This window comes from Marmota flaviventris, chromosome 2, assembly GCF_047511675.1.
Source record: "Marmota flaviventris isolate mMarFla1 chromosome 2, mMarFla1.hap1, whole genome shotgun sequence".
Lineage (NCBI taxonomy): Eukaryota > Metazoa > Chordata > Mammalia > Rodentia > Sciuridae > Marmota > Marmota flaviventris.
Window position 1 is genome coordinate 74,050,100 of NC_092499.1, and position 27,993 is coordinate 74,078,092.

The window sequence follows — 27,993 nt, forward strand, 5'->3', positions numbered from 1 at the left end:
ATTGTGCCCAGCCAGACTGCGGCATATATCCATAGGTAAATCTAAAATAGTTTTCATTTCTGATTTTTCACTATTAGATCATAAACACCTTATCATGCCTCTGTATGACTTTATATTTTCATATTTTAATTTTTCAACAAATACCTTAATTATTTTAATTACATTCCTATTGATAAACATTTAGGGTATTTCCAACTTTTCCATGATTATACAAAAATCACCACAAAAAAACATATATATATACACACACACACACACACAGAGGCTTTTCTTCCTAAACTTTGCTATCAGATTAATAACTTCTTGGGCCTCAGGACATAAATATTTCAGATTCTTAGTAATTACTGGCAAATGCAATCAAAACAATCTCTATTTACATAATCCAAATTTAATTAATCCCAAGTTTTATCCAACTTTCAACAAAAGTTAGATAATAAGATTGCTTATTTGGTAACAGTTTTTTATTTTATTTTATTTTTTGGTACTGGGGATCAAGGGCACTTAACAACTGAGCCGCATCCCCAGCCCTTTTTCACGTGTTTTTTTTTTTTTTTTTTTTGTGTGTGTGTGTGTGTATTTCACAACTTGAACAGAAACATTGCATTGTAGTCTCCTAGGGGTTGGGTGGGTTGTACACACCTCTAAGGCAGAAGCTTAGGGGCCCATCCTCATATTCATTTATTCACTGATGCTTGGAGGACTTTGAACTCAACCTGTCACTCATCCTTACCATAGTGAGACCCGGCTGGCGGCTGGGCCAGAGAGTGTGCTGGTGGGAGCACTGCTTCCAGCTGCTCTGCTGAGGGGAGGAGCTGGTCCTGACACACAGACCTGGTGCTGCTGTTGGTACGGGTGGCAGACAGAGGGCCAGGGTCCTCATCCCCTCTGGAGGGGACTGGGCAACAGTGGAAGTTATGTGTCACTTTCTGAGTAACCCCACCTCTGTACCCTACCACTCATCCCCAACCCTTTTTATTTTTAATTTAGAGACAGGACCTCACTAGGTTCCTTACAGCCTCCTGGCTACATTGCTGAGGCTGGCTTCAAACCTGCGATCTTCCTGCGTCAGCCTTCCAACCACTGGGATTATAAGTGGGCACCACGATGCCCGGCTTAGTAACAGTTAAGTGTATTATTATTTTATTTTGCATTATCTTGGCTATTAGCAAAATTTAATTTCCTTGATGATTAGCTGTATTTCCTCCTTTATAGACTCTTATTCATGGCCTTTGAATATTTCAGGATTTAGACCTATATGTTTTCTTATTGATTCATAAAGGTCTTTATATTTTTGAATTAATTATTCACTACTATTTTCTTTCATATGTTTTCACTGTATGTTGTTTTCCTTTTTATTTTTTATTTAGATTTTTTAAAAAATATAAAACCTTTAGATTTTACAGATTCAAATCTAATTTTCTATCATATCTAGGGTTTTTTTTCCCTCATATCTAGCTATACTTAGCTTCAGCTTTGTAAAAATTCTGATTTTTTTATATTATGTAATTAAACTTTAGCTGTCCGGTTATTCAGAACTCAATTGCTAGTTGCAATAGGAATTCAAACTCTAAAATTGAGTTAAGTCAATTATAAGTGCATTGCTTTAGTCACATGAATTCTATTTCCCACTGATTAATGAAGTCTCTATCACATTACATTATTTTTAAATACCCAAGGCTAATTCTGAAGTCTTGTTATATTGAATCAGTACTCAAACATTTAACTTTTCTAAACCCTTTATTGTTTCAGATATGCAAATGATGATCCTATGGTTCAAGAAAGAAAAAAATCATGAGTATTTTTTAAATTAGAATTTCACTAAAATTATACATTATAACTTGAATATAAAAATAAGTTCTATCTAGCAAGGAGTGGTAGCAAACACCTATAATCTCAGTGATTCAGGAGGTTGAGGTAGAAGGACCTTAATTTTGATGCCAGCCTGGGCAATTTAGGGAGAACCTGTCTCAAAACAAAATAAGAAGGGCTCGGGAAGGGTAGGGCATTTGCTAGCCATGCTTGAGACTCTGGGTTTGATCCCAAGCACTGTGAGGAAAAAAAGGGTTGGGGATATAGTTTAGTGATAGAGTGCTTACCTAGCATGTACGAGGCCCTGAGTTCCATCCCTGGTGCCACAAAAAGAAAGTTATATTTACATTCATTCAACTTTTCTTATATATTTGCATAAAGTTTGAAGTATTATATAAATCTCAACATTCTTTTTAAATTAATTATAATATACTACTCAATTGTTCCCTCCGGATACTGTCAAGTCACCTGTATACAAGTCATTGGCCTAAAAGTAGTTTAAATCATACACAACAAGGATAGGGACATCATATTAACATCACAGTTTTAAAGAATGAAGGAGCCATGATGAAAGCAAAGTTCTCATGAAGTATTATAATGGATTATAAGTACATATTAAGCCAAAGATTTTGCCTTAAAATTTTCTGCTCATGTACTGTGGCATACCTGTACAGAAAGTTGAGGAGGATCTTTTTTTTCTGACTTCATTTCCACAACTGCTATGTTGGGTTTCTTTATCCCAGTTTCTGCTTTTCGAAATGATGGAGGAATAGAAGTTGTCACAGTTATAGGGTGTGGCTTGTTTGCCATTACTCCAGTAGGCCTCATGGAATCACTATTACTTTGGGTTTGTCCTAAGAAGTTTAGGGGAAAAAACTAAAGTCAATTGTTTCAAAAAATAAAGAAACAACCCACTGTCTGGATTTTATGGCTGTTTTCTTGCACGAAAGGAAAGCACTCCTCTCCCTCTATCATCACCACTGTCTAAATGCCATGTCATCCTTTTAGCAGTGGAGATACTTATCAGCATTAACCACTTTAGATGTACTATTTAATTTAACTCTCAAAACAAAGTCTGCTAGGCACTAATATTACCACATATTGCCCCAGATTTCTCAGCTTTCCTTTCAAAATCCCACTTGTTTTCTACATTTCTAAGTTAAGAGAAAGTATGATATACTCATTAAAAGCACAAACTCTGAAGTAGAATGCTTGGATTTGAATCTTAGCTCCATTCTACCTGTATAGTCTTTGACAAATTACTACTTAGCCCCTTTGTACCTAGGTTTTTTACCTATAAAACTGGTATATTACACCAAGTGCTCTATTTATTGTGTTAAATGAGTGAACATATATAAAGGGCTTAAGCTTTAAAAATGTTAGCTATTATTATACTAGAAGGCATGTTTAAACACACATTAGCTGTCAAGTTGACATGTCATTAATCATAACATCAAAAATAAAAAATTCTTGGGCTGGGAATACAGCTCAACGTTAGTTAGAGCACTTGCCTAGCATACACAAGACCCTGAGTTCAATGTCCAGCACCATAAAAAATAAATAACTCTTATATTTAAAAATTTCATATTTAAATCATCCATCAAAATTAAGACAAAATGGCAATGGCACCAAAAGGAAAAAAAAGCTAATTAGATTTGAACAGCAAAAATTATTTGTTCAATTTTAACATGATGACCAGAAACCTCAAATAAGTAAATAACAACTATCAGCTTATAATACATAATTACATGACTTCTACTTATCCCAGCCTAGTACAAAAGTACATAAAAGTGCTTTAAAGTACTTTAAAAGCATAACAAAATTAACAAGTCAATCAGGTTTCCTAATTCTTGAATTATTATGAATGTCAATGACATATATAGACATATTATAAAGTTTCACTTCATCTATGACATGTACTATCAAATGTCAAAAGAATAAAAAAAGTTTCCTGTGAGTGAAACTATGGCAGGAATCCCTTATTTCAGATTGCTATTATATAGCAGAAGATACTGAGGCCCTCTCCACATCTAAAAACAACACATACAGGAAAAGGTAAGTGACTATAGTTTCAATAACAGTTCTGATTAATTAAAATTCACCTACATATTTTGTTGGTTCTTACCTAAAAGAATTGCCATAGGAATTAGATGACCTTCCAGTGTACCTGAAAGAGTAGGCATTTCTCTGCTTGGGCTGAACAAATATTGCTGATCACCATGAGGTGCTGTAGTAATGGGATGTTGTATCTTAGAATCCATCTTCATAGATTTTGTTGCATAAAAGTCAGTTTGTGTTCTTATTGATTTTACTTTAGTGCCTATAATAATCAACAGTAGATATTTAAAAATATTACTTGGGGCTGGGGTTGTGGCTCAGTGGTAGAGTGCTTGCCTCACATGTGTGAAGCATTGGGTTCAATTCTCAGCACCGAATATAAATAAATGAATAAAATAAAGGTCCGTCAACACTAAAAAATATTTTAAAAAATAAAAATAAAAATATTACTTAAATATCTATTATCTAACCATCTGGAAATACAGTAACTCTTCTTTACAGAAATATTTCATTCCATTTAATAAGGAGTTACAGAGCCCCAAAGCAGAAGAAACCTATAGACCCAAGGTTGGCAAACATCTTAAATTGCCAGAGAGTAAATAATGCAGTCTTGTTGGCCATGTGGTCTCAGTCACAACTATTTAATTCTGTTGATATATCAGGAAAGCAGCCATGGGTAGTAAGTAAATGAATGAACATAGTTATGTTCAAATAAAACTTATATTTATAAAAACAGCTCACCTGTAAACCATAGTTTGCCACCCCGTCTAGTTAAAAATACAAGGAAGCCAGGCATGGTGGAACATGCCTGTAAACCAGTCACTTGGCAAAAGGATTTTAAGTTTTAGGCCAGCCTCAACAATTTAGTGAGGCCCTCAGCAACCTCACAAAAAGACCCTGTCTCAAAAATAAAAAGGATTGGGAATGTGGATCAATGGTAAAGTACCCTTGGGTTCAATCCCCAGTACCAAAACAAAAGAAAAGAAAATCAAGGAAAAAGAGACTAAACTACTTTCTAAAACTTTCCTGGCATTATTATAAATTTTTATTTTTAACACATGGGTGGGTTTATACATCTAGATTTTTTAAAACTTCCTTTGTTTATGATTCCAAAAAGAAAAATTTTACCATACTTTTACATCTTTGATATTCGTTCATTCTATTGAATGAATATGTTCAGCATTAATATGTTAATAAGTGTTGGGCATTGTTCCATACACAGAGAATCTGAAGGTGATAAACCAATTGTACTCACAGAGCTTACAGTATAGTAAGGAAAACAATAAATAAAAAAATAACGTAAGAGTTATGTTATGCTATGAAGAACAGTAAGGTAAGGCAAAAAAATAGGAAGGACAGGAGACAGCTCTTGGATAGGATGGCCAGTAGACCTCTCTGAGGAGATAACATCTAAGGCAGAAGTGGAAGGGACTAAGAGGGAGCCCCATGAGTGTCTGAAGGAAGGAAAAGCTCTCCAGGGAGAGGAGTAGCTAGCAGCAAAGCCTCAGAATGACCATGTGTCCACTGGCTCACTCAATTCTACATTAAAAGGATTACTGAAAAAGTTACTTTTGGAATGGGCACAGTGGTGCATGCTTGTAATCCCAGTGGCTTGGGAAGCTGAGGCAGGAGGATCATGAGTTCAAAGGCAGCCTTAGCAACTTAGTGAGGCCTTGTCTCCAAATGAATTAAAAATGGGCCAGGGAGGTGGCTCAGTGGTTGAACCTGAGTTCAATCCCTGGTACCCCCCCATTTCATATTTTTGATATGAAAGTATTTTAAAATCTCAAGCTATTTTTTGAGAAGGCTTTCAAAACTCCAAATATAATATATTTTTATTTTACTTAATTTTTTTATAATTTAATAGTAAGTCTCCAATAAATAATAGGAAACATTAGGGTTGGGGTAACATAAGCTATATGTTTACTAAACATAAGCTATATGTTTACTAAAATAATACCAGTATAATTTGTAAATAACTTCACATCATAAAAGATAACTTTTAGAAAAAAAAAGAGAGAACTAAAGTAGTTGTCACAGCTCCAACTTCTAGAAAAAAAAGGAAATGGGTTGGTACTCACTAATTATCACATATTGTCAAAATAGCTTATTGATTGCTAAAGTAAAGCTGAAAAACTTCAAAATGTAACCACAGTCAACAGTCAATACTTAACTAAGTTATATTTAAGGGTACCAGTGAAATGGTTGTTGTGAGTCAAAATGTGGAGTGATAAATGAGCATGGTTTTATTTGTGAACAAAAGAGACAAAAACATTTTCACCCTTGCTACCTAAGGTTCTCTGAGAATAAACAAAACTTCAATGGGGCCTGTAAATACTACACAATAATAAACAGCATATGGTGGCTGATCTTTCCGTTCATAAAAACATGATGGACCAAGGTCTTCAAGGAAATGCCTACTTTTCCTAGATTATAATTTGGATTGTTCAAGACTCATTATCCCCTAAATAAAAATTTTATGATGCCTTGAGGCTGGTGCTGTGGCCTAGCACGTTCAAGGCGCTGGGTTTGATACTCAGCACCACATAAAAATAAGTAAATAAAATAAAGGTATTGTGTCCAACTACAACTAAAAAAAAAATTAAATTAAAATTTTATGATGCCTTATCTGAAAATATCATCTAGTACTACCTTTCTTCCCACTTATTCCTATCTTCTGCATCTTTTAAGTTCTCATCCATTTCTTCCCAAGTCTCTAGAAAGAATTATTTTTCCATCCCTAAGCATTATATAATTTGAACTATATTTATAAGAAACAAAAAGCAAGCCATATTAAACTGATACCATAAAAAAAAGATTAAAAAAAATGAGGGCGACTGCATTGAACAACAGTAGATGGGGTAGAGAGGGAAGATGGGAGGGGAGGGGAGGGGGGAATAGTAGGGGATAGGAAAGGTAGCAGAATACAACTGTTACTAATATGGCATTATGTAAAAATGTGGATGTATAACCAATGTGATTCTGCATTTTGTATTTGGGGTAAAAATGGGAGTTCATAACCCACTTGAATCAAATGTATGAAAGATGATATGTCATGAGCTTTGTAATGTTTTGAACAACCAATAAAAAAAAAAATGAGGGGTCCTTACCTTTAACTCGTTCTATTACTTTTGGTCTCTGCGGTTTGGACTTAGGAGATGGAGAATTAAATCTGAGATATGGTCCTTTTTTAAGAGTGCTGCGATGACCCTGATAAACAGGTTTTCCATATATTTGTAACATATAATCATCATCTTGTATCACTGTGGTTGATTTTAAATGCCCCTATGAATATAAAATTATTAAAGTCACCAGAAAAAAGTAGACATCAAACGCCTCATTTTTCTAGAGCCTCCTTTTGCTAGCTCAAGCCCTATAATAAGAATACAGGTCAGAAAAATCCTGTATTTTAAATAGCTCTTAAACTCTGGATGAAATTTTCAAATGTACGTTTAAAAAGCACAAAATTTAAATACACATTTCATCTACCTAATAAACACAAAAATTCTTACATAACTAATATATCTTCAGCACCAAAAATAAATGTTTAAATACATTTTACATATTTGTTATATTCGAGTACAATAAAATACAACAAACCTAGTCTTCATACATCCCTGACCCCACTTTCAACCATATCTAAATGCCACAGAAAGGCAGCATTTATCCAATATTTACTAAGTGGCAAGAACTAGATGCTTTGCTGATCTGCCCAACAAACTACATTTGACTTTAAGAAAATTAAAGCCTAGTTAGAGCACACACAAAAATTCCCACTATAACATCTATTACCATGACTTGTACTCACCAAGCACCAAAAGTAAATTTAAAAACAAACCACACAAACACAAAGATGAAACACACTTTTGATATCATCTGGTTTGGGAGCTAGATGATCTCTAGGTAACCTGCCATGACTTTAATGCTAAGATTCTAAGTATGAGGCCTGAAAAGCTGGGTGTGGTTGCATGGGCCTGTAGTCCCAGCTACTCAGAAGCCAAGGAAGGACAACTTCAGCTCAGGAGTCTGGTGTCAGTATAGGTAAACACAGCAAGACCTACCTTTTAAAAAATATTTAAAAAGTAAGTACGACATCTCAAAAGAAAGGAACAACAAGCAGATTTTGTATAACACCTTCCACTTTATGAATTCAAAACCTTAAATGTCGATAGTGTAAAGACAGTTTACACTTGTATGGTGCTTTGTATTTTAAAAACATCTTCATGTTTAATTCATTATTCATAAATTCTTTATATATATCTTAAAGGAAATAATTATAATGCAGCATTTATGTCACAAAACCAGATTAGGATCTTACTTCTTTTCTTTCTTTCTGTACACCTGAAGCAGGCATGCTCCTCCTCATAGGTGGACTTCTAAAATGTTCCTCTATTTGTTTTTGAGAATGCTGTCTTGGAATTATAGGCCTGTTCACAGTTTTGTCTTTTGTGTTGGTTTTAGTATCTTTACTCATATTCTGAGCTTTCTTGGTCCTTTGATTCTTAAGATCAGATCTCTTTTTTTCATAATCTTTTCTTGCCAATTCATCCTAAGGTAAACAAAATTAAAATTACTTAAACCTACAAAAATAGTAATGCTCTCACACCAGAAATTGTTTGTTGTTATATAGTTTACCAGTTTAAAATGCTTTTAAAAGAAAGAATACTGGCTTACACATGAATAAAAAAAAAATCTCTGGAAGAATAAACAAAAAATTAAAATGACTAGTATTTTATGGAGCAAGGGGGATGAGATATAGGGATAGAAGGGTAAATTTTCATTACAAACTTCTTTCTTTTTTTTGTACTGGGGATTGAACCTAGGGGTGCTTTACCAAGGAGTTGCATCCACATCCCTTTGTATTTTTTATTTTGAGACAGGGTCTTGCTAAGTTGCTTATGGCCTCACTAAGTTGCTGAGGCTGCTCTCCAACTTGTGATCCTCCTGCTCGGTTCTCCTCCTGCTCGGTTCTCCCAAGTCACTGGGATTACAGGAGTGTGCCACTGCACCCAGCAACTTTATTATTTTTGATGTTTGAACCATAGGAATTTAGTAAATTTAATTTATAATAAAACTAAGATAAATATTTTACACAGAATTCATAGCAATAGAGGAATATATATTATCAGTTGGCTACAAAGCCAGAACTAGATTCTGAATCTTTCGACTTTTTTTCTGAGGCATCATATAAATATAATGTAAATATAAATCTTCAAAACTATATTAGAGATATATACTTCAACATAAGAAAGTTTAAAAATGTATTTCCATGTTTATTGCTCTAAAAACGGACTGACACTTTACCTTCTTACCACTATAGATAAGCAGGTAAGTACTTCTTACAGTCAGAAAAAAAACCACCTTGCCCTCCAAGATAAAAACATAACAAAACAAACAAAAAACCCCAGAATATTCTGTCTTGTTCTGCTCTTTCTAAACATATAAAACTTAAATAATTTCCTATTACTGGCCCCCAATAAAAACGATTTCCAGACTTTTCAATGCTGACACCAAAGATATACCATGCCCTCTGTGGATATGAGAAGGTACTGTTTTTCTATCTGGAAGTGACTTCTGTACACTTAGTCATCTTGGAAATTGGAAAAAACTGTCCCTTTTAAGTAACTTTGCTATTTTTATGATAGTGAGCCAATGCTTCTAAATATGCTGTCTTGAAAACATCTTTGCAAATATAAATCTTTTCTAAATGCTTTTGCTAAATTTTTTATCAAGTTACTCATATTTACTGACCAACAATTTTCCAGATAAGAGTCACAATATAATTTTTAAGATAAAACATTTGTTAAATAAAACTATCCCTGGCTGGGGCTGTAGCTCAGTGGTGGGAGTGCTTTCTTAGCATGCATGAGGCACTGGGTTCAATCTTCAGCACCATATAAAAATAAACAAATAAAATAAAGACATTCTGTCCATCTACAACTACAAAAAAAAATTTTAAATAAAATAAAAAAACAAAATTATCACTTCTAAGTAAATACAGTGATAAAGGGAAATAAAGAATTTTCAGTGAACTCAGATGTAAAGAATATTTTGAGAAAAAGTATTATAAACTGGAATTAATGCTACATTCTGAAAATTCAACTTAATTTTAAATTTTACCAAAACATACCTGAATTTCTGCCGAAATAGTTTTAATCCATTCATCTACTATCTTTTTGATCCTAATTTTCTCTGATATCTCTCTAAAAAAGAGAAAAAGGAATTTTCTCAAATTAATACTTAATGCCCTGAGAACAGGACCTAAATCAAATATCATTCTTAACTAGTTCTAAATCTACTGTGTAGCTCAATCTCTTTCATCTGAAAAGGAAAAACTAGTGGTATTTAGTTTTCATTAAATGTTTGAAGGACAAATGTTTGAAAAGAAGTAAAGAAGATGTGTTCCAATGATAAGAGGGAAAATTTCCATCAATAAAAAGTATTACTGGATCCAAGATGGCGGGCTAGAGGGTGGATGCATTCTGTGTCACTCCGTGACCTGGGATTCAAGTAGTGGCAATACTGTTTCTCTGCTAGTTATTAGAGGACTCCCAGCTGCTCTCCCACGTAGGAATCACAGCCACCACTCCCACACAGGAAACATGGGGGCCACATGCAGGACCTCCGGCTGCCAGTCCTGTGGGGACCCCCATCTACCTACATGGGACTCCTCAAGTCACTTCTACCTTGGGACACTGCAACCACTGCCATAGTCCCCTACACACTGTAGCCTGCACCTGGGGATACCGGACAGGGTCTGGAGACAGCTGCCAGCTACAACACTGCACTCTACAGAGCTGCATCTCTGAACATGTCATCCAAAGTCACCACCCCAGCCCAACCTGACCTAAAACCCTATCTCTGAAAGCAACCACCTCCAGCTTGAGATGCCTTTGTCACCATCTTTAGTTGGGATAACTCCCAGCTTGGGACACCGGCTGGGGCCTAGAAGCAATATCAAGGAGAGGCATTGGAATCCTGCAGAAACAAGATAAGTCTGTAGGGTAAAAACGTAATACCTCAGATCCACAGTGATAGAAAGGAAGATACATGAACATGAAAAAACCAGGGAATAAAGTGCCCCAAACAAACCAATTATTATTCTAAACTATTATTAGAATCCATGATCAGCACAGCAGAAGAAATGACAGAGAAGGAGTGTAGGATGTACATAATTTAAATGTTCTATGAATTAAAGGATGATATAAGAGATTAAATACAGGCAACAAAAGATCATTTCGATAAAGAGCTACATAAAAAAAATACAGGAAGCAAAAGTATACTTCAATAAGGAGATAGCGATTCTAGGGGAAAAAAAAGAAAAAAACAAATCCTTGAAATAAAGAAAACAATAAACCAAATTGAAAACTCAATAGAGGGGCGGGGGTTGTGATTCAGTGCTACAGCGCTTGCCTAGTATTCATGAAGCTGGATTTGATGCCCGGTACCACATACAACAAATAAAATAAAGGTGTTATGTCCATCCACAACGAAAAAAATATTTAAAAAAAAACACTCAATAGGAAGAACCCAAACAGATTAGATCACTTGGAAGACAGAACCCTCAGCGAATGAAGACAAAATATATAATCGTCAAAATAAAGTTCACACAGTGAAGATGATGAGAAATCATGAACAAAACATTCAAGAATTCATACCAGGGGCTGGGGATGTGGCTCAAGCGGTAGCGCGCTCGCCTGGCATGCACGGGGTGCAGGGTTCGATCCTCAGCACCACATAAAAAAAATAAAATAAAGATGTTGTGCCCACTGAAAACTTAAAAAAAAAAAAAAAGAATTCATACCAAATTTAAGGATTATTGGGATAGAGGAAAGCGTAGAGTTACAAACCAGAGGAATTAACAATCTATTCAATAAAATAATATCAGAAAAATTTCCAAACATGAAGAATGTATTGGAAAGTCAAATATAAGAGACTTACAAGACACCAAATGTACAAAATCACAACAGATCTACACCAAGGCACATTATAATGAAAACAGAGAATAAGGAGAGAATATTAAAAGCCACTAGAAAAAGGAATCAGATTACATATAAGGGCAAACCAATAAGAATCTCTGCAGATTTCTCAATTCAGACCCTGAAAGCTAGAAGATCCTGAAATAACATATACCAAGCTCTGAAAGAAAATGGATGCCAACCAAAAATCTTATATCTAACAAAATTAAGCTGGATATTAGCTGGATTTGATGATAAAATTAAAACTTTCCAAGATGAACAAAAGTTAAAAGAATTTACAACAAGAAAGACTAAACTACAGAAAAATACTCAGCAGAATATTCCATGAGGAGGAAATGAAAAAGAATGATGAAAATCAGCAGAGGGAAGTACTATACTAAAAGAAAAACAATCAAAGAAGAAACCAATTCAAGTTAAATATAAAAAATTTTTTAAAAAATAAGCGGGAATACAAATGATGTTTTAATAATAACCCTGAATGTTAATGGCCTAAACTCATCAATCAAAACACATAGACTGGCAGATTGGATTTTTAAAAAGACCCAACAATATACTGCCTTCAAGAGACTCATCTCATAGAAAAAGACATCCACAGACTGAAGGTGAAAGGTTAGGAGAAAACATACCACTCATATGGACTACCGTAACAAGCAAGGGTTTCCATCTTCATATCAAATAAAGTAGACCTCAAGCAAAAGTTAATCAAAAGGGATAAAGAAGGATATTACATACTGCTCAAAGGAACCATACACTAACAAGACATAACAAGAATAAATATATATGCCCCAAAGAATGGAGCATCTACATTCATCAAAGAAACTCTCCTCAAGTTCAAGAGTCAAAGAGACCACAACACTATAATTCTGGGTGACATTAATACAACTCTTTCACCAACAGAAAGATCATCCAAACAAATCTAAACAAAGAAACTGCAGAACTCAATAATACAATCAATAACTTAGACTTAACATACATATATAGAATATTTCATCCATCAACAAGTGAATACACTTTCTTCTCAGCAGCACATGGATCCTTCTTTAAAATAGACCATATATTATGCCACAAAGCAACTCTTTAATAAATACAAAAAAGTAGAGATACTAACATGCATTCAGTCAGATCATAAAGGGATGAAATTAGCAAACAATGATAAGATAAAAAAATAAAAGCTACTCCAACACCTGGAGACTAAATAATATGCTACCAAATGAACAATGGGTTACAAAAGACATCAAGGAGGAGATTAAGAGATTCTCAGAGGTGAATGAGAACACAGATAACAATGCATCAAAATCTCTGGGACACTTTGAAGGTATTTAGTACTAAGAGGAAAGTTCATTGCATGGAGTTCATTCCTTAAAAGAAGAAAAAGTCAACAAATAAATGATCTAACATTACATCTCAGAGCGCTAGAAAAAGAACAAATCAATACCAAAAGCAGTAGAAGACAGGAAATACTTAAAATCAAATCAATAAAATTGAAACAAAAGAAACAATTGAAAAAAACTGACAGAACAAAAAGTTGATTCTTTGAAAAAATAAATAAAATTGACAGACCCTTAGTCATGTAACGAAGAGGAGAGAGAAAACTCAAATTACTAACATATGTGATGATGAAAAAGGAAATATCACAACAGACACTACAGAAATACAGAAGATACTTAGAAATTATTTTGAAAACTTGTACTCCAATAAAATAGAAAATATCGAAGGCACTGACAAATTTCTAGAGTCTCATGATTTGCCCAAATTGAATCAGGATGATATACACACACAATTTAAACAGATCAATTTCAAGTAATGAAATAGAAGATCCCATCAGAAGCCTACTAACCAAAAAAAGCCCAGGACCAAATAGATACACAGCCAAGTTCTACAACACCTTTAAAGAAGAACTAATACCAATACTCTTCAATTTATTTCAGGAAGCAGAAAAAGAGGGAGTACTTCCAAACTCATTCTATGAGGCCAACGTCACCCTGATTCCAAAACCAGGCGAACACACATTAAAGGAAAAAAACTTCAGACCAATATCTCTCATGAACATAGATGCAAAAATTCTCAATAAAATTCCGGCAAATCAAATACAAAAACATAGTGCACCACAATCAAGTGGGGTTCATCCCAGGGATGCAAGGTTGGTTCAACATATGGAAATCAATCAATGTAATTCATCATATCAATAGACTTAAAGATAAGAATCATATGATCAACTCAATAGATGCAGAAAAAGCATTCAACAAAATACAGCACCCCTTCATGTTTGAAAAACTAGGAATAACTGGGACATATCTCAACATTATAAAAGCTATCTATGCTAAGCCCCAGGCCAACATCATTCTAAATGGAAAAAAAAATTATATCATTTCCTCTAAAAACTGGAACAAGACAGGGATGCCCTCTTTCACCACTTCTATTTTTACTTCGTGAAACACTGGCCAGAGCAATTAGACAGACAAAATAAATTAAAGGGATACACATAGGAAAAGAAGAACTCAAATTAGCACTACTTGCTGACAATATGATTCTATACCTAGAAGACCCAAAAAGTTCCACCAGAAAACTTCAAGAACTAATAAATGAATTCAGCAAAGTAGCAGGATATAAAATCAATACGCATAAATCAAAGGCATTTCTGTATATCAGTGACAAATCCTCTGAAAGAGAAACTAGGAAAACTACCCCATTTACAGTAGCCTCAAAAAAAAAATACTTGGGAATAAACCTAACAAAAAAAGGTGAAAGACCTCTACAATGAAAACTACAGAACGCTAAAGAAAGAAATTGAAGAAAACTTGAGAAGATGGGAAGATCTTCCTTGTTCCTGGATACGCAGAATTAATCTTGTCACAATGACCACACTACTAAAAGCACTATTCAGATTTAATGCAATTCTAATCAAAATCCCAATGATATTCCTCATAAAAATAGAAAAAACAATCATGAAATTCATCTGGAAAAATACGAGATCCAGAATAGCCAAAGCAATCCTTAGCAGGAAAAGTGAAGCAAGTGGCATCACTCACTATACCAGACCTTAAACTACACTACACAGCAATAATAACAAAAACAGCATGGTATTGGCACCAAAATAAACTGGTGGACCAATGGTAGAGAATAGAGAACCCAGAGACAAACCCACATAAATACAGCTATCTCATACTAGACAAAGGCACCAAAAACATACATTGGAGAAAAGATAGCCTCTTCAACAAATGGTGCTGGGAAAACTGGAAATACATATGCAACAAAATGAAATTAAACCTCTATCTCTCACCATGCATAAAATTCAACTCAAAGTGGATCAAGGACCTAGAAATTAGTTCGGAGATCCTGCGCCTAATAGAAGACAAAGAAGGCCCAAATCTTTATCATGTCAGATTAGGCCCCGACTTCCTTAACAAGACTCCTATAGCATCAGAAATAAAAATCAAGAATCAACAAGTGGGATGGATTCAAACTGAAAAGCTTCTTCTCAGCAAAAGAAACAATCAGGGAGGTGAAGAGAGAGCCTACAGCTTGGGAGCAAATTTTTACCATATGCACATCAGATAGAGCACTAATCTCTGGGATATTATAAAGAACACAAAAAATTTAATACCAAAAATAAATAAATAACCCAATCAATAAATAGGCCAAGGAAGTGAACATACACTTCTCAGAAGGTGATATAAAATCAATCAACAAATATATGAAAAAATGTTCAACATCTCTAGCTATTAGAGAAATGCAAATAAAAACTACTCTCTTTCATCTCACTCCAATCAGAATGGCAGCTATTAAGAATACAAACAGCAATAAGTGTTGGCGAGGATGTGGGGAGGAAGGTACTCTCATATGTTGCTGGTGAGACTGCAAAATGGTACAGCCAATATGGAAAGCAGTATGGAGATTCCTTGGAAAACTTGGAACTACCTTTTGACCCAGCTGTCCTACTCCTCAGTGTATACTCAAAGGACTTAAAAACAGCATACTAAAGGGATACAGCCACATCAGTGTTTATTACAGCACAAGTTACAATAGCTAAACTGTGGAACCAACCTAGATGCCCATCAGTAGCTGAATGGGTAAAGAAACTGTGGTATATATATATACAACAGAATATTACTCAGCAATACAAGTGAATAAAATCATGACATTTACAGGTAAATGGATGGAGTTGGAGAATATAATGCTAAGTGAAGTTAGCCAATCCCAAAAAAACAAATGCCAAATGTTTTCTCTCATACAAGGAGGCTGATTCATAGTAGGGTTGGGAGGGGGAACAAGCGAGGATTAGACAAACTCTAGATAGGGCAAAGGGATGGGAGGGGAAGGGAGCAGACAGGAAAGGGAGAGGGTAGGAAAGACAGTGGAATGAGATGGACATCATACCCTAAGTACATGTATGAAGACACGAATGGTGTGAATATACTTTGTATACAATCAGAGATATGAAAAATTGTGCTCTATATGTGTAATAGGAACTGTAATGCATTCTGCTGTCATATACAATAAGAGCTGGGGAGGCTGTTGGGAAAAAGGCACACTCATACATTGCTGGTGGAACTGCATATTGGTACAACCAATATGGAAAGCAGTATGGAGATTCCTTGGAAAACTTGAAATAGAACCACCATTTGACCCAGCTGTCCCACTCCTCGGTTTATACCCAAAAGATTTAAAAACAGCCTTCTACAGTGACACAGCTACATCAGTGTTTATAGTAGCACAATTCACAATAGCTAAACTGTGGAACCAACCTAGATGCCCTTCAATAAATGAATGGATAAAGAAACTGTGATATATATACACAATGGAATATTACTCAGCAATAAAAGAGATAAAATCATGGCATTTGCAGGTAAATGGATGGAGTTGGAGAATATCATACTAAGCCAAAGGCCGAATGTATTCTCTGATATGCTGATGCTGATTCATACTGGGGGTCTGGGGAGCATGGGAGGAATGGAGGAACTTTAGATAGGGCAAAGGTGAAGGGAGGGAGGGAGCATGGGGTGGGAAAGGTTGTGGATTGAGATGGACATCATTACCCTAACTACATGTATGAAGACATGAATGATATGACTCTACTTTGTGTACAACCAGAGACATGAAAAACTGTGCTCTGTGTACTAAGAATTTAAATGCATTCTGCTGTCATGTTAAAAAATTAAACAAATAAATTTTTTAAAAAGTGTTCCTATCATGTATATATCCAAATTCCAACATTATAATAAGTTCTATATCTTCAAAGGCATTAAAGAACTACTTCTAAATATCAAAACACATTAAACAAAGTGATATGCTTAGAAAAAACTTATGGAACAGAACTGGAAGCTTCACAAATATCTTTGGGATGCAAATATCCTGCCTCACCTATTTGTGGATAAAGCATTGATAAATGAGTACATAGCAGCTCCATCTTTTGCACGAATAATGGCTTCTAGGTTTTCTTCAAGTACTTTTTTATTGTTTTGTACTCCTCTCAAAATCTTCTCAGCATCTTTCAATACAGATCTTGTTGTATTGGCTGTTTGAAGCTTAACAGAATTCTGTGGAAGATCAGCAAGCCTCATCATAATTGGCAAGTCTTTCTGCTTAAAAGAAAAAAGGGAAAAAAATTACCATGTTAAACTTACATTGATTACTTTAATCCAAATAAGATCTATTACTACTGTTGGGGCCATAAACCATGCCAACATGTTCTTCAGACTCAATCTGTCAAACTGAAGAGGTACAAGAGAATATATGGCACTAATTTTTTCCCATTTAGGAATACAAATGTTAGTGTCAAACAGAGATGGGATATCCATAGCAATGCTAGGCAGTCCAGTGGCCAATGACAGTTCTATTGCTGAAGACAGCTAAACAAAATAAGAGCAAGTTGGCTGACACTTGCCAAGACACTGTGGACTAGAAAAACAAGAGCCATTCACAGCTCTCTTTCTCCTTTTCTCCCTCTCCAACAGAAGTTGGAAAGCCACAGATAACCATGTGGCTCTGTCTGGACAAAGAGTAGTAAGTAAAAATCATTTGGTGAAGGCCTCTGAAAACAAGTTTAAAGGGAATAGACTTGGCTGCCATGTTTTTGGTTTTTTCAGACCTTTATCTTCATCCTTCCTCCTGATTTGTCTTCATAACTTTTTTATTCCTTCACAATTTTTACCTTGCTAATCATCAATTTTAACACTATTCCCACTTTACCTGGAGCATGTCATTTGTTTCTTTCTTCTTTTGGCCACGATCATGAAGAACATCATTAGACTTGTGCATAGTCATTTTAGATGTGCCTAGATCTTCACAGGATGGAAATCTTTGAGAAGGAAGAGTTCCAATGCTAGAAGAAAAGTTTCCCAAGTTCTCATAAATTCAATAAACAACTGATTACATGAACTTTTGGTACATTCTTAGGTATACTTTAATAAATGATGTTCTACCAAAATTGTATCATGTAATTAACCAGTTATGTGATAAATATATGAAACACAAGAAATCATAAGAGACAAAATTAATCTTACCAGAAATATTTAGGTATCATAGGAAAAGAGCAGAAAAGGGTTTTACTCTCAAGAAACTAACATTCAGAAGTATTTCCAGACAGGTGGAGAAAGAACTCTGAAAAGTCACTCTTCCATAAAAGCAACGAGAACACTGACATCAAAATCAATTTTAGGGGCTGGGGTTGTAGCTCAGTGGTAGAGCACTTGCCTCACATGTGTGAAGCACTGGGTTCAATTCTCAGTACCACACATAAATAAAAATAAAGGTTCATCAACAACAGAAAAATATTTTTTTAAAAAAGTCAATTTTATTTCAGAACTTTGAAAATTAAAGAAAGGCTTACAATAACCCGAGGATCATTTATGCAAGAAATAAATGGCTGATTCTTAGTAAAGATCAGTAAAGTTTATGGTATAACTTTAACTTAATTCATTATCAGGACCTTTTCCTCAACTCTGTGGTAGCCTTGAAAACTATGGCCTTACAACAACTTAAAAGGTTATAACAGGTTTGGAGGTCCTCTAAAAATCTCCTTCATTGTGTTTGGCTTTATTTGACCTAACTCAGAAGCTCAGTAAGAAACTCTATCCTTAGAGCATTTTTTTAAAAGTAGAAATTGTTAAAATCTCAGCTGCCTGAGATACTGATATAAGTTGAGGCAAACAAGACTGTGGACAATGAACTTCAAAAAACTTCAATGAGGAATGAGACATCCATAGTGGAGTTTGAGTAAGCTCCACCATATTCCTGGGGATATTGAAGATAGTACACATATATGGGGCTATATACACACCCCAAAAAACCTAAGAAGGTCCAGCTCTCTCACATCTGACTGCTTTTGAGGCTGTCTGCGAGTAGGAAGTAAAGGCTAAGACAGATTCATAAAAAATAAATGCACACGTACATTCATGAAAATAAAGAGACTTATTTACTTATTTACAAATTTACTTACCTTGAACTATCAAGATAAATAAATTTGTTTCCAATCATTGGCAGACTAAGTTCACAAAACAGAGACTTCAGTGAGTACATATGACAAAGAATTCAGACTTTACAGAATTAGTCCAGGAAAGTAACTAAATAACCAGCTGTATGAACAACAATTCCCAGTACAGCAAACAACACTGACTTCTAGTGTTGCCTTACTGTATTATTTAAAATGTCTAGTTTTCAACAAAAATTTTGATAAACACACAGAAATTTTTTTAAAAAAAAAGCACAAACACAGGAAAAAAGACAGTCAGTAGAACTGTCCTTATGAAATCCCAGATATTATACTAACTAGGTAAAGATTATAAATCAGCTATTACTAAAGAAACCTATTCAAAAAATTAAAGTTAAATTTAAGAATGAAGTCTTGCCAGAAAGAAAAAAAACACAAATATAAATTCTGTAATTGAAAATTTCAAATTAACAGAGCCTCAGAGACCTATGGAATACCATCAAGCATATCATCACACATATCATTGATACTATTTAATATACAATGAAATGATGGTCCAAAAATCACCAACTCTGGGACAGGAGTCCCTGTGTTTCTCCTTTGCTAGCAAAACAATAATAGAATCAGAAAATAGCATCTAAATTATTATCATCAAAACAGAAAGAAAAAAGGAAAAAAAGAAAAGAAACAAATGATGGCCAAAATGTTCCAAGTATAATGAAAATTAATCTACTCATCTAAAAAGCTCAACAAACTTCAAATAGGATAAACTCAAAGATATCCATACTTGAATACATCATGGGGAAACTGTCCAAAATCCCAAGCAAACAGAAAATCTGAATAGCATCAAAAGAAAAGTGACTCATCATATTACAAAAGATCCTCAAAAAGATTAACACCTGGCTTTTAATCAGTCTTTATGTAAGAGTCCAGAGGAAGTAAGATGATACTTTGAAGTGTTAAAAGGAAAAAAAAAAATGCCAACCAAAAATTCTATATGTAGCAAAACTATCCTTCAAAAGTGAAAGAGAAGATAACAGAGGCATGCATGTGTACACAGAGGGTTGACCACGAGAAGAAAAAAAGAGGGAGTCCATCTACAAACTGAGGAGAGAAGTCTCGGAAGAAATCAGCCCTGTTGGCAACTTGATTTTAGATTTTAGCCTCCACAAATGTGAGAAAATAAATTTATGTTCAAACAAACAAACAAGAATAATTGAAGGAGAAACTAAAAACAATCCTATATAAACAAAAACAGAGAATTCAGTGCTAGAAGACCCAACCTACGGGGCTGGGATTTTGGCTCAGTGGTAGAGTACTCATCTCGCATGTGGAAGGCACACATGTGAGATGAGCACCACATAAAAATAAAGGTGTTGTGTCCATCTACAAATAAAAATATATTTTTTTAAAAAAGACCCAACCTACAAGAAATACTGAAGAAAGTCCTTTAGAATGAAAAGACATTAGATTCTAGCATGAATCAATAAGAAGAAACAAAGGGTACAAATAAAGGTCAATTATATATGTACAAAAATATAACATCTATTTTTATTATGCTCTTCTGAATCAAAAAACAGCTGTATAAATTTTAAGTTATCAAGCTGTATAGAAGGGCTTATAATTGATCAAAATATAATTTGACAATAGTGGAAAAAAGGGGGAGGGAAGACAGACATTGGAGAAAAATTTTAATACTACTGAAATTAAATTGATATTAATCTGAACTAGTTTGTTTTGAACTAATATGTCAATTTTAATTCCTATATAACCAATAAATAACTACATTACTACAAAAAATGTAGTAAAGGAAACAAAGGAATTAAAATAGTACACTAGAAAATATCTATTTAATTAAAAGAAAGCACTAATGGAAGAGTGGTGGAATAAAAGATCTGAAACATGTTGGAAATACATAGCAATATGGCAGGCATAAATATCAATAAGTGCATTAAATGTAAATAAATTAAAATTGTACAATATATTTACATAAAAATACTCCAGTTGTGGCTCTTTTAAATTTTTATTACTGTAGTTTTCATGATATAGAAGGGAAATATAATTATGGCCAAGATTTACTTGATTTATAAAAAAATCTTTCTTACATAAAATTTCAAACATACACATAAGTAAAAATAGTACAATGACACTTTATATGTCCCTTCTATAACAACATCAAACACATCATTCTCATAGCTGTCCTCATTTCTTCTATACTCACAACCCATTCCCTGTCCTACTATGTTATAGAAAAAGAGAAAGATACATTAGAATCAGAAAATAGTATCTAAATTTAAGATAATTTTTAAAAACAATAATTTATTAATATTCTTAAATAAACTTTAGAAATATGAAGAAAACTCTTTCTAGTTTAGTTTGCATTCCAATTTCTTATTTTTACCTGTTTTTTTCCTCAAGTTTCCATTCCACTGTCGGCCTAGTTAGTGAGGTTATGTCTAACAATTCACTTTTTTTTATCAAAGAATCATTATTATTCAAAATCTGTTCCAACAGTTTTACATTTCCTGTAATAGAAAAAATATAGTATCATTTTCCAAATATTAATTAATTTCTCCTTTACATAACATCTCACTATGTCTGTACTCTGGCCTAAATCTGCTTCTATGACTATCTACTTAATTCACTCCACAGTTGCAATGGTTTTAATGTGTCCCCTGAATTTCAGGCATTACAAACTTAATCCTTAAAGTTATATGTTATTGGTATTTGAGAGCCAGGAACTTTGGGAGGTGATTGGGTCAGGAGGGTTCTGTCCTCATGAATGAGTTAATCCATTCATGTATTAATGGATTACCAGGTTTTTCAAGGCAGTGGGTTCATTATAAAACCAAGCTCTCTCTGACTAGCTTCCTTTTGTGCCATGTGATGCCCTCCACCATGTCAAGAACCAGCAGGCTCTCACCAGAGGCCAAGCCCATATAAGTCACCATGCTCTTGGACTTTCAGAATCAGGAGCTAAATAAACCTCTTTTCTTTACAAATTACTCAACCTATAGGAATTCATTATAGCAACAGAAAACAGATTAAGACAAAAGAGTAGACTGTAAATATACTCACCAAGTAACACTAAATATTTATACCTCATATAAACCACTCTGGTAAAAATATGAATTATATTAGGCAAAAAGACTAAATTTGTCTCTGTCACAGAGGGAACTATCATTATCACAAAACTCCAGAAATTGAACTATTTTGTAAATCAGTAAAAAGGAGGTTTGTTTCCTCACAATTACTTGGATCTTCCCATTAGCCTTGTTTTCAGTGAGACTACATAACAAATTACTTTTTGTAAAATTGGTTTCTTTAATAAATATTTATTATCTTCTAAATTCTTGAAATTTGCCTAAGGTAAGACTTGAATGCATTTAAAGAAATCTAAGAATAAAAGCCTACAGCTTAATATTTTCACTTACTTTTACTAGAAGAGCTACATTTTAAGGCTCTGTAGCACACTATTATTTCAGGTCACTTATAAAAGTTCTTGTTTTCTAGTAAAATAGTTCATATATTAGCACTTTTTCCAGCAAAACATGGTGATAAATGTTAACTTCCCTGAGTTTTATTATTGAAATTCACACCTAAAAACAATATAAGGAAACACATTCTAAAAATGATCAGTCTTACCTCAACAAGGCATTATTTTTTATATTAATAAAAGCTTAAGTAATAACCTGTAGGAGATAGTAAAAATAACTATAAATGTATACCTTCAACTCCTACAGATAATCTAAAGAAGACTGATTTGTCCCATAAATATCATCTACAGAAAAGTAGTGAAAATAGAGATATCAGTCTAGTTACAGGGCACACAGAGAATTCCAAATCATGAGTGACAAAATTTCAGGACAATTTCCTAATCTGAAATAGGTCTAGTCAAGGCAGGTATATCTATAATTGTTTCTTACCTCTCTGACCTAACATTTCCATGTTTTCTTTTTCTTCTATGGGATTTTCCTTCTTTGACATTTCATCATCTCTTGAAACAGGTACAGGAGCAAACCTGCGAGGTGCTGGTGTCTCCAAAGGAGATTTTTGTTCATTAAAATCCATATCTTCAAACTCTATTAAAGGAGTTTTAATAGAAAATAAATAAGAATTTTTTTTTAAAGAGAGAGAGAGAATTTTTAATATTTATTTTTTTAGTTTTCAGCGGACATAACATCTTTGTTTTTATGTGGTGCTGAGGATCGAACCCGGGCCGCACGCATGCCAGGCGCGTGCACTACCGCTTGAGCCACATCCCCAGCCCATAAATAAGAAATTTAACTTGCTTGTTAAAATTTAAAAATTAGAGAGTATTATTCTTTCCTGTACATTAAAAATAAAACCAAAAGTACACAGGATTGATAAATACATAAATTATTAACAAATAAGTAGAAAAATAACTTCATTCTTAACTAGAAGTCAAAAGAAATAGACTAAATATTTTTCAATAAAGCTATAAACACAAATCAATATAATAACATTTTTTTGTGTGTGTGTGATACTGGGGATTGAACTCAGGGGCACTCAACCACTGAGCCACATCCCTAGCCCTATTTGGTATTTTATTTAGAGACAGGGGCTCACTGAGTTGCTAAGTGCCTCGCCATTGCTCAGGTTGGCGTGCCTGGCAACATTCAGTACTATTAAAGTTGTGGTGAAAATGGTATATCTAGACATTTTTCATGGTAATGAAAATTGATAAACATGTAGCAATATACCACCTAAATAACCTTACCCTTGGGAATTTATCATAAGGAAAAAAACTTTAAAAAGTGTTAAATATGTGATGATATTCATTACTGTATTATTTATCAAGAAAAAAAAAACCCTAAAACCTACCTAACTGTTCAACCTCAAGGTAACAGTCATGTCAATAGACTTTTAGTTATTAAATTTTAAAATTATAGGGTGTGGGTGTGGCTCAATGGTAGAATGCTTGACTAGTGTGCATGAAGTACTGGGTTCAATCCCCAACACTGAAAAAAGAAAAAATTAAACTGGTGAAAATAATTATATAAAACATAAGAAATGCTTTCAATATGCTAATAAAAAAGAAATACAGATCCTTTTCAGGTCATAGGTGTAATGACTGTGTATTCACACTGTTGTATCAGATGTGCCTCTCTATAAACTTGTTATAATGTCAGCACATTACCCATCCTATTTTGGAAAAAAAAAAAAGAAAAAATACAAAACTGTATTTGTGCTACAATTAAAACTATCTAAAAGTAGGGCTAGGGATGTGGCTCAAGCGGTAGCGCGCTCGCCTGGCATGCGTGCAGCCCGGGTTCAATCCTCAGCACCACATACAAACAAAGATGTTGTGTCCGACGAAAACTAAAAAATAAATATAATTCTCTCTCTCTCTCTCTCTCTCTCAAAAAAAAAAAAAAAAAAAAAAAAACAACTACCTAAAAGTGACACATACTCATTAAAAAACACAGAAAAATAAAAAGTTTAATTTGTTGAATTTGGGGGGAGAGGGGTACAAGGGATTGAACTCAGGGGCACTCAACCACTAAGCCACATCCCCAGCCCTGTTCTGTATTTTATTTAGAGACATGGTCTCACTGAGTTGCCTAGCACCTCACTCTTGCTGAGGCTGACTTTGAACTTTCAACCTCCTGCCTCAGCCTCCCTAGCCACTGGGATTATAGGTGTGTGTCACCTCACAGGGCTAATTGTTGAATGTGTTGAATTAAACTAAGTTTTTCTTTTATTTCTGTTATCATAACTAATATAAACACTGAAATAAATTAAGTATGCAATCGATAAAATAGTCATTTTTTTTTTCTTTACAGCTTAAGTCTACAAAAACAAAATTATTCTGTGGAATTGAATAAATATACTAGGGGGAAAAGTATCCACTTATGTAGAAGGATCAAGGCTCAGTCACACTGAAATCAGACCTCTTGACCCTTGCTCTCATGCCCTAACTCTCAATGTAGTAACCTTGAACAGTCCAGTCATAACCTTTCTGTATTTCATATTCCTTTTTACAACTTAAAAATTGACTCAGACTACTTCACAACAGTGTTGTAAGAACTGCTCATTTGCAAAATAAACGTACCTTATAAGTAAAAGAAGTGTTTAATGACTGTGATACAACAATGTTGTAACAAATAAAAAATTAGAAATACACAGACCTGTACATCATTAAATGAAGAGTCCTTTGATTTTCATTAATGTTATTAAAACATCAATAATTTGGAAAAATATCTGTTCATTTATTTTAAATTCCAAAGGTTTAAGAAATAAGCTGTGTATTTCTTTGTTATTATAATTTTTTAATTCTATAAAACAGATTTGTATTAGTCAAACTGAAAATATTTAGAAATATAGTAGTCTCCCCTACTCTTGGGGAGATATGTTCCAAGACCCTAATGAATGCCTGAAACTAAAGTTAATGCCAAACCTTATATGTATTATCTTTTACCTGTACACACAAACAGTACAGTGTGGATACACTGGACAAAGGGATCATTCACATGTCCTGGCAAAACTACTAAGCCAGACAGTATGAGATTTCATCATGCTACTCAAAACAGCATGCAATTTAAAATTTGTAATTGGTTTATTTCTAGAATTTTCCATTTAATATTTTTAGGCCACAGATGACCATGGACAATTTTAAACCTCAACAAGCAAAACTACAAATAAGAGGGGATTCAATAGCTTATAATTTTACTCAGTTGTTTTTTTCCTGACACAATCAAGAAAAACAGTAAATATGCAGTTTGTCGGAGAAATTGGAGAATTTTATTAGATAAGTAAATTTTTCTAAATGTCTAAGGGTTTCTGATAACTTATAAAGGCCATTACTTAAAACCATAAATTAGGACATGATTCATAATTTGAACAAGTTGAAAAATAATTTAAAATTTACTTAATCTATAAAAAGAATTTTATAAAACAAAGACTCAGAAATTTTGTAAGAATCTCACCACTTAGTAAATAAGTTTTCAGTTCATATAGCACAAAGAAAATCCTTACATTTTCAGTCCATAAGAAATTAAATATTTTTACCTTGTTTGGAAGTATATATATGATGTGAAGACAGATTGCTGCTACCAAGATGAGGATGTTCTGGTTTTACAGAATACTTTTCCACTGCTCTGGAAGGAAGCACGCTACCAGGCTGAAAACTATTAGTCTTTAGTGCAGCACTAATAAAATGAGTCTAGAAAAAATAAAATTATTAATTTCAAATATCATTTAGTATGATGATAAAGTATATTGAGATTTCTTACTGGACTTGTAAACAATTTTATTACATTTATGAAACAATGAGAATATATTCCTTACACAGCAACTATCACTGCAGTAGTAACAGAAATACTATGGAAGGAGGTAGTAAAGACTGGGCTGTCTAACTACTCTGTGCTGTTAATCATTTTCTTTAACCATTCCAGCCTCAGTGTCTTCCTTTCTACCTCAGAAAGGGCTTAGAATCATGGAAGCAGCCTAAGAGAGGACCAAGAAGGAAGGGCCCTAACTCTAGACCTCTACTTTCACCAAATAATTTAAAACCAAAGCATTTCATCTTTTAAATCCTGCAGTGTAAGACATCATTTGAAGTAAAGGTTAGAAAAAAGTTTGATAGTAAGCACTCAAATAAAAGCCATGCTTATGCTTAGTAGCAGCAACAGTATATGCATTTATATATAATGGGAATTAAAGTGACAACATTGTTTTCAGCCCTATTAATTTAAATACCTGAAATGTATATTTTAACTAATGAAACTGATTTCAAAAGAGAGTTTTAAGTCAGATCAACAAGAGCTAAGTTAGACATCATTTTATAGAATTCCTAAAAGTAGGTTGAGTTCCCTTTAAATAAATAAGATGGGACAGATAACTAATTTCATTTAAGCAGTTACTGAATGATTAATATACCTACTATTATTGTGAACAAAAAGAAAAGTAAAGAGAAAGGAAAAAAAATTTTCAGGCAAAGAACTCAAGGCTCAGAGAAGAAAGTTATTTATCTACTGGGTACTGGCATTCTGATCAAACCATTTCCAGCCTCTCTCTAGAAAATACGCTGCACACGTAATTTTAGTCAGGTGTGAGTACTTACAAAAACTTGAATTTGTATGCCTACAGTCATTCCAATAAAATACTATCTTCAATCTCATGAAAAATGGTGGAATGAAATGGACATCATTATCCTAAGTACATGTATGAAGACACGAATGGTGTGACTCTACTTTGTGTACAACCAGAGAAATGAAAAATTGTGCTCTGTATGTGTAATATGAATTGAAATGCATTCTGCTGTCATATATAACAAATTAGAATAAATAAATTAATTTTAAAAATCTCATGAAAAGCTCAAGATAAGCTTTGTAAAGAAGTCTTGACATTACTCTGTTAACAAAACCTGATGAGAACACACCAAAAAAAGAAAACTTAAAGACCAATATCCCTTAATGAATATAGATGTAAAAATCCTCAATAAAATACTTGCAAATCAAACTCAATAGCCTATCAAAAAGATCATAAAATCACGATAAAGTTGTTTTAATTCCAGGAATATAAGGATGGTTTTCAACATATGCAAATCAATAAAATAATATATCACAAAAATAGAATGAAGGATAAGAAAAATCACATATTCATTTCAAAATCATCTCAAACACAGAAAGTATATTTGATAAAATTCAATACCCACTCATGGCAAAAGCTCTAAACAAATTGGATACAGAAGGA

The 27,993-nt window shown here is 33.8% G+C and overlaps 1 protein-coding gene and 1 non-coding gene across 12 annotated transcripts in view; one reads left to right on the plus strand and one right to left on the minus strand.

The window, feature by feature from the left end:
- The window catches only part of Kiaa0586 (KIAA0586 ortholog), a 133,194-nt gene that overhangs the window by 77,343 nt on the left and 27,858 nt on the right, over positions 1–27,993 (minus strand). For 10 of the 11 annotated variants that reach the window (XM_071608002.1, XM_071608001.1, XM_071608000.1 and 7 more), the window contains 10 exons: positions 26,308–26,461; positions 23,202–23,357; positions 21,677–21,800; positions 18,036–18,168; positions 17,208–17,428; positions 9,998–10,070; positions 8,186–8,416; positions 6,978–7,152; positions 3,935–4,129; positions 2,476–2,663 (listed from right to left, as the gene is read on the minus strand). In XM_071608002.1, the coding sequence (XP_071464103.1) occupies positions 2,476–2,663; positions 3,935–4,129; positions 6,978–7,152; positions 8,186–8,416; positions 9,998–10,070; positions 17,208–17,428; positions 18,036–18,168; positions 21,677–21,800; positions 23,202–23,357; positions 26,308–26,461 (1,650 nt within the window). The remainder of the gene's footprint in view (positions 1–2,475; positions 2,664–3,934; positions 4,130–6,977; positions 7,153–8,185; positions 8,417–9,997; positions 10,071–17,207; positions 17,429–18,035; positions 18,169–21,676; positions 21,801–23,201; positions 23,358–26,307; positions 26,462–27,993) is intronic. The other variant, XM_071608003.1, reaches the window with a different exon arrangement.
- On the plus strand, positions 24,344–24,446 carry LOC114088324 (small nucleolar RNA U13). The gene has a single exon (XR_003581981.1). It is a non-coding gene; the product is annotated as a small nucleolar RNA U13 (small nucleolar RNA).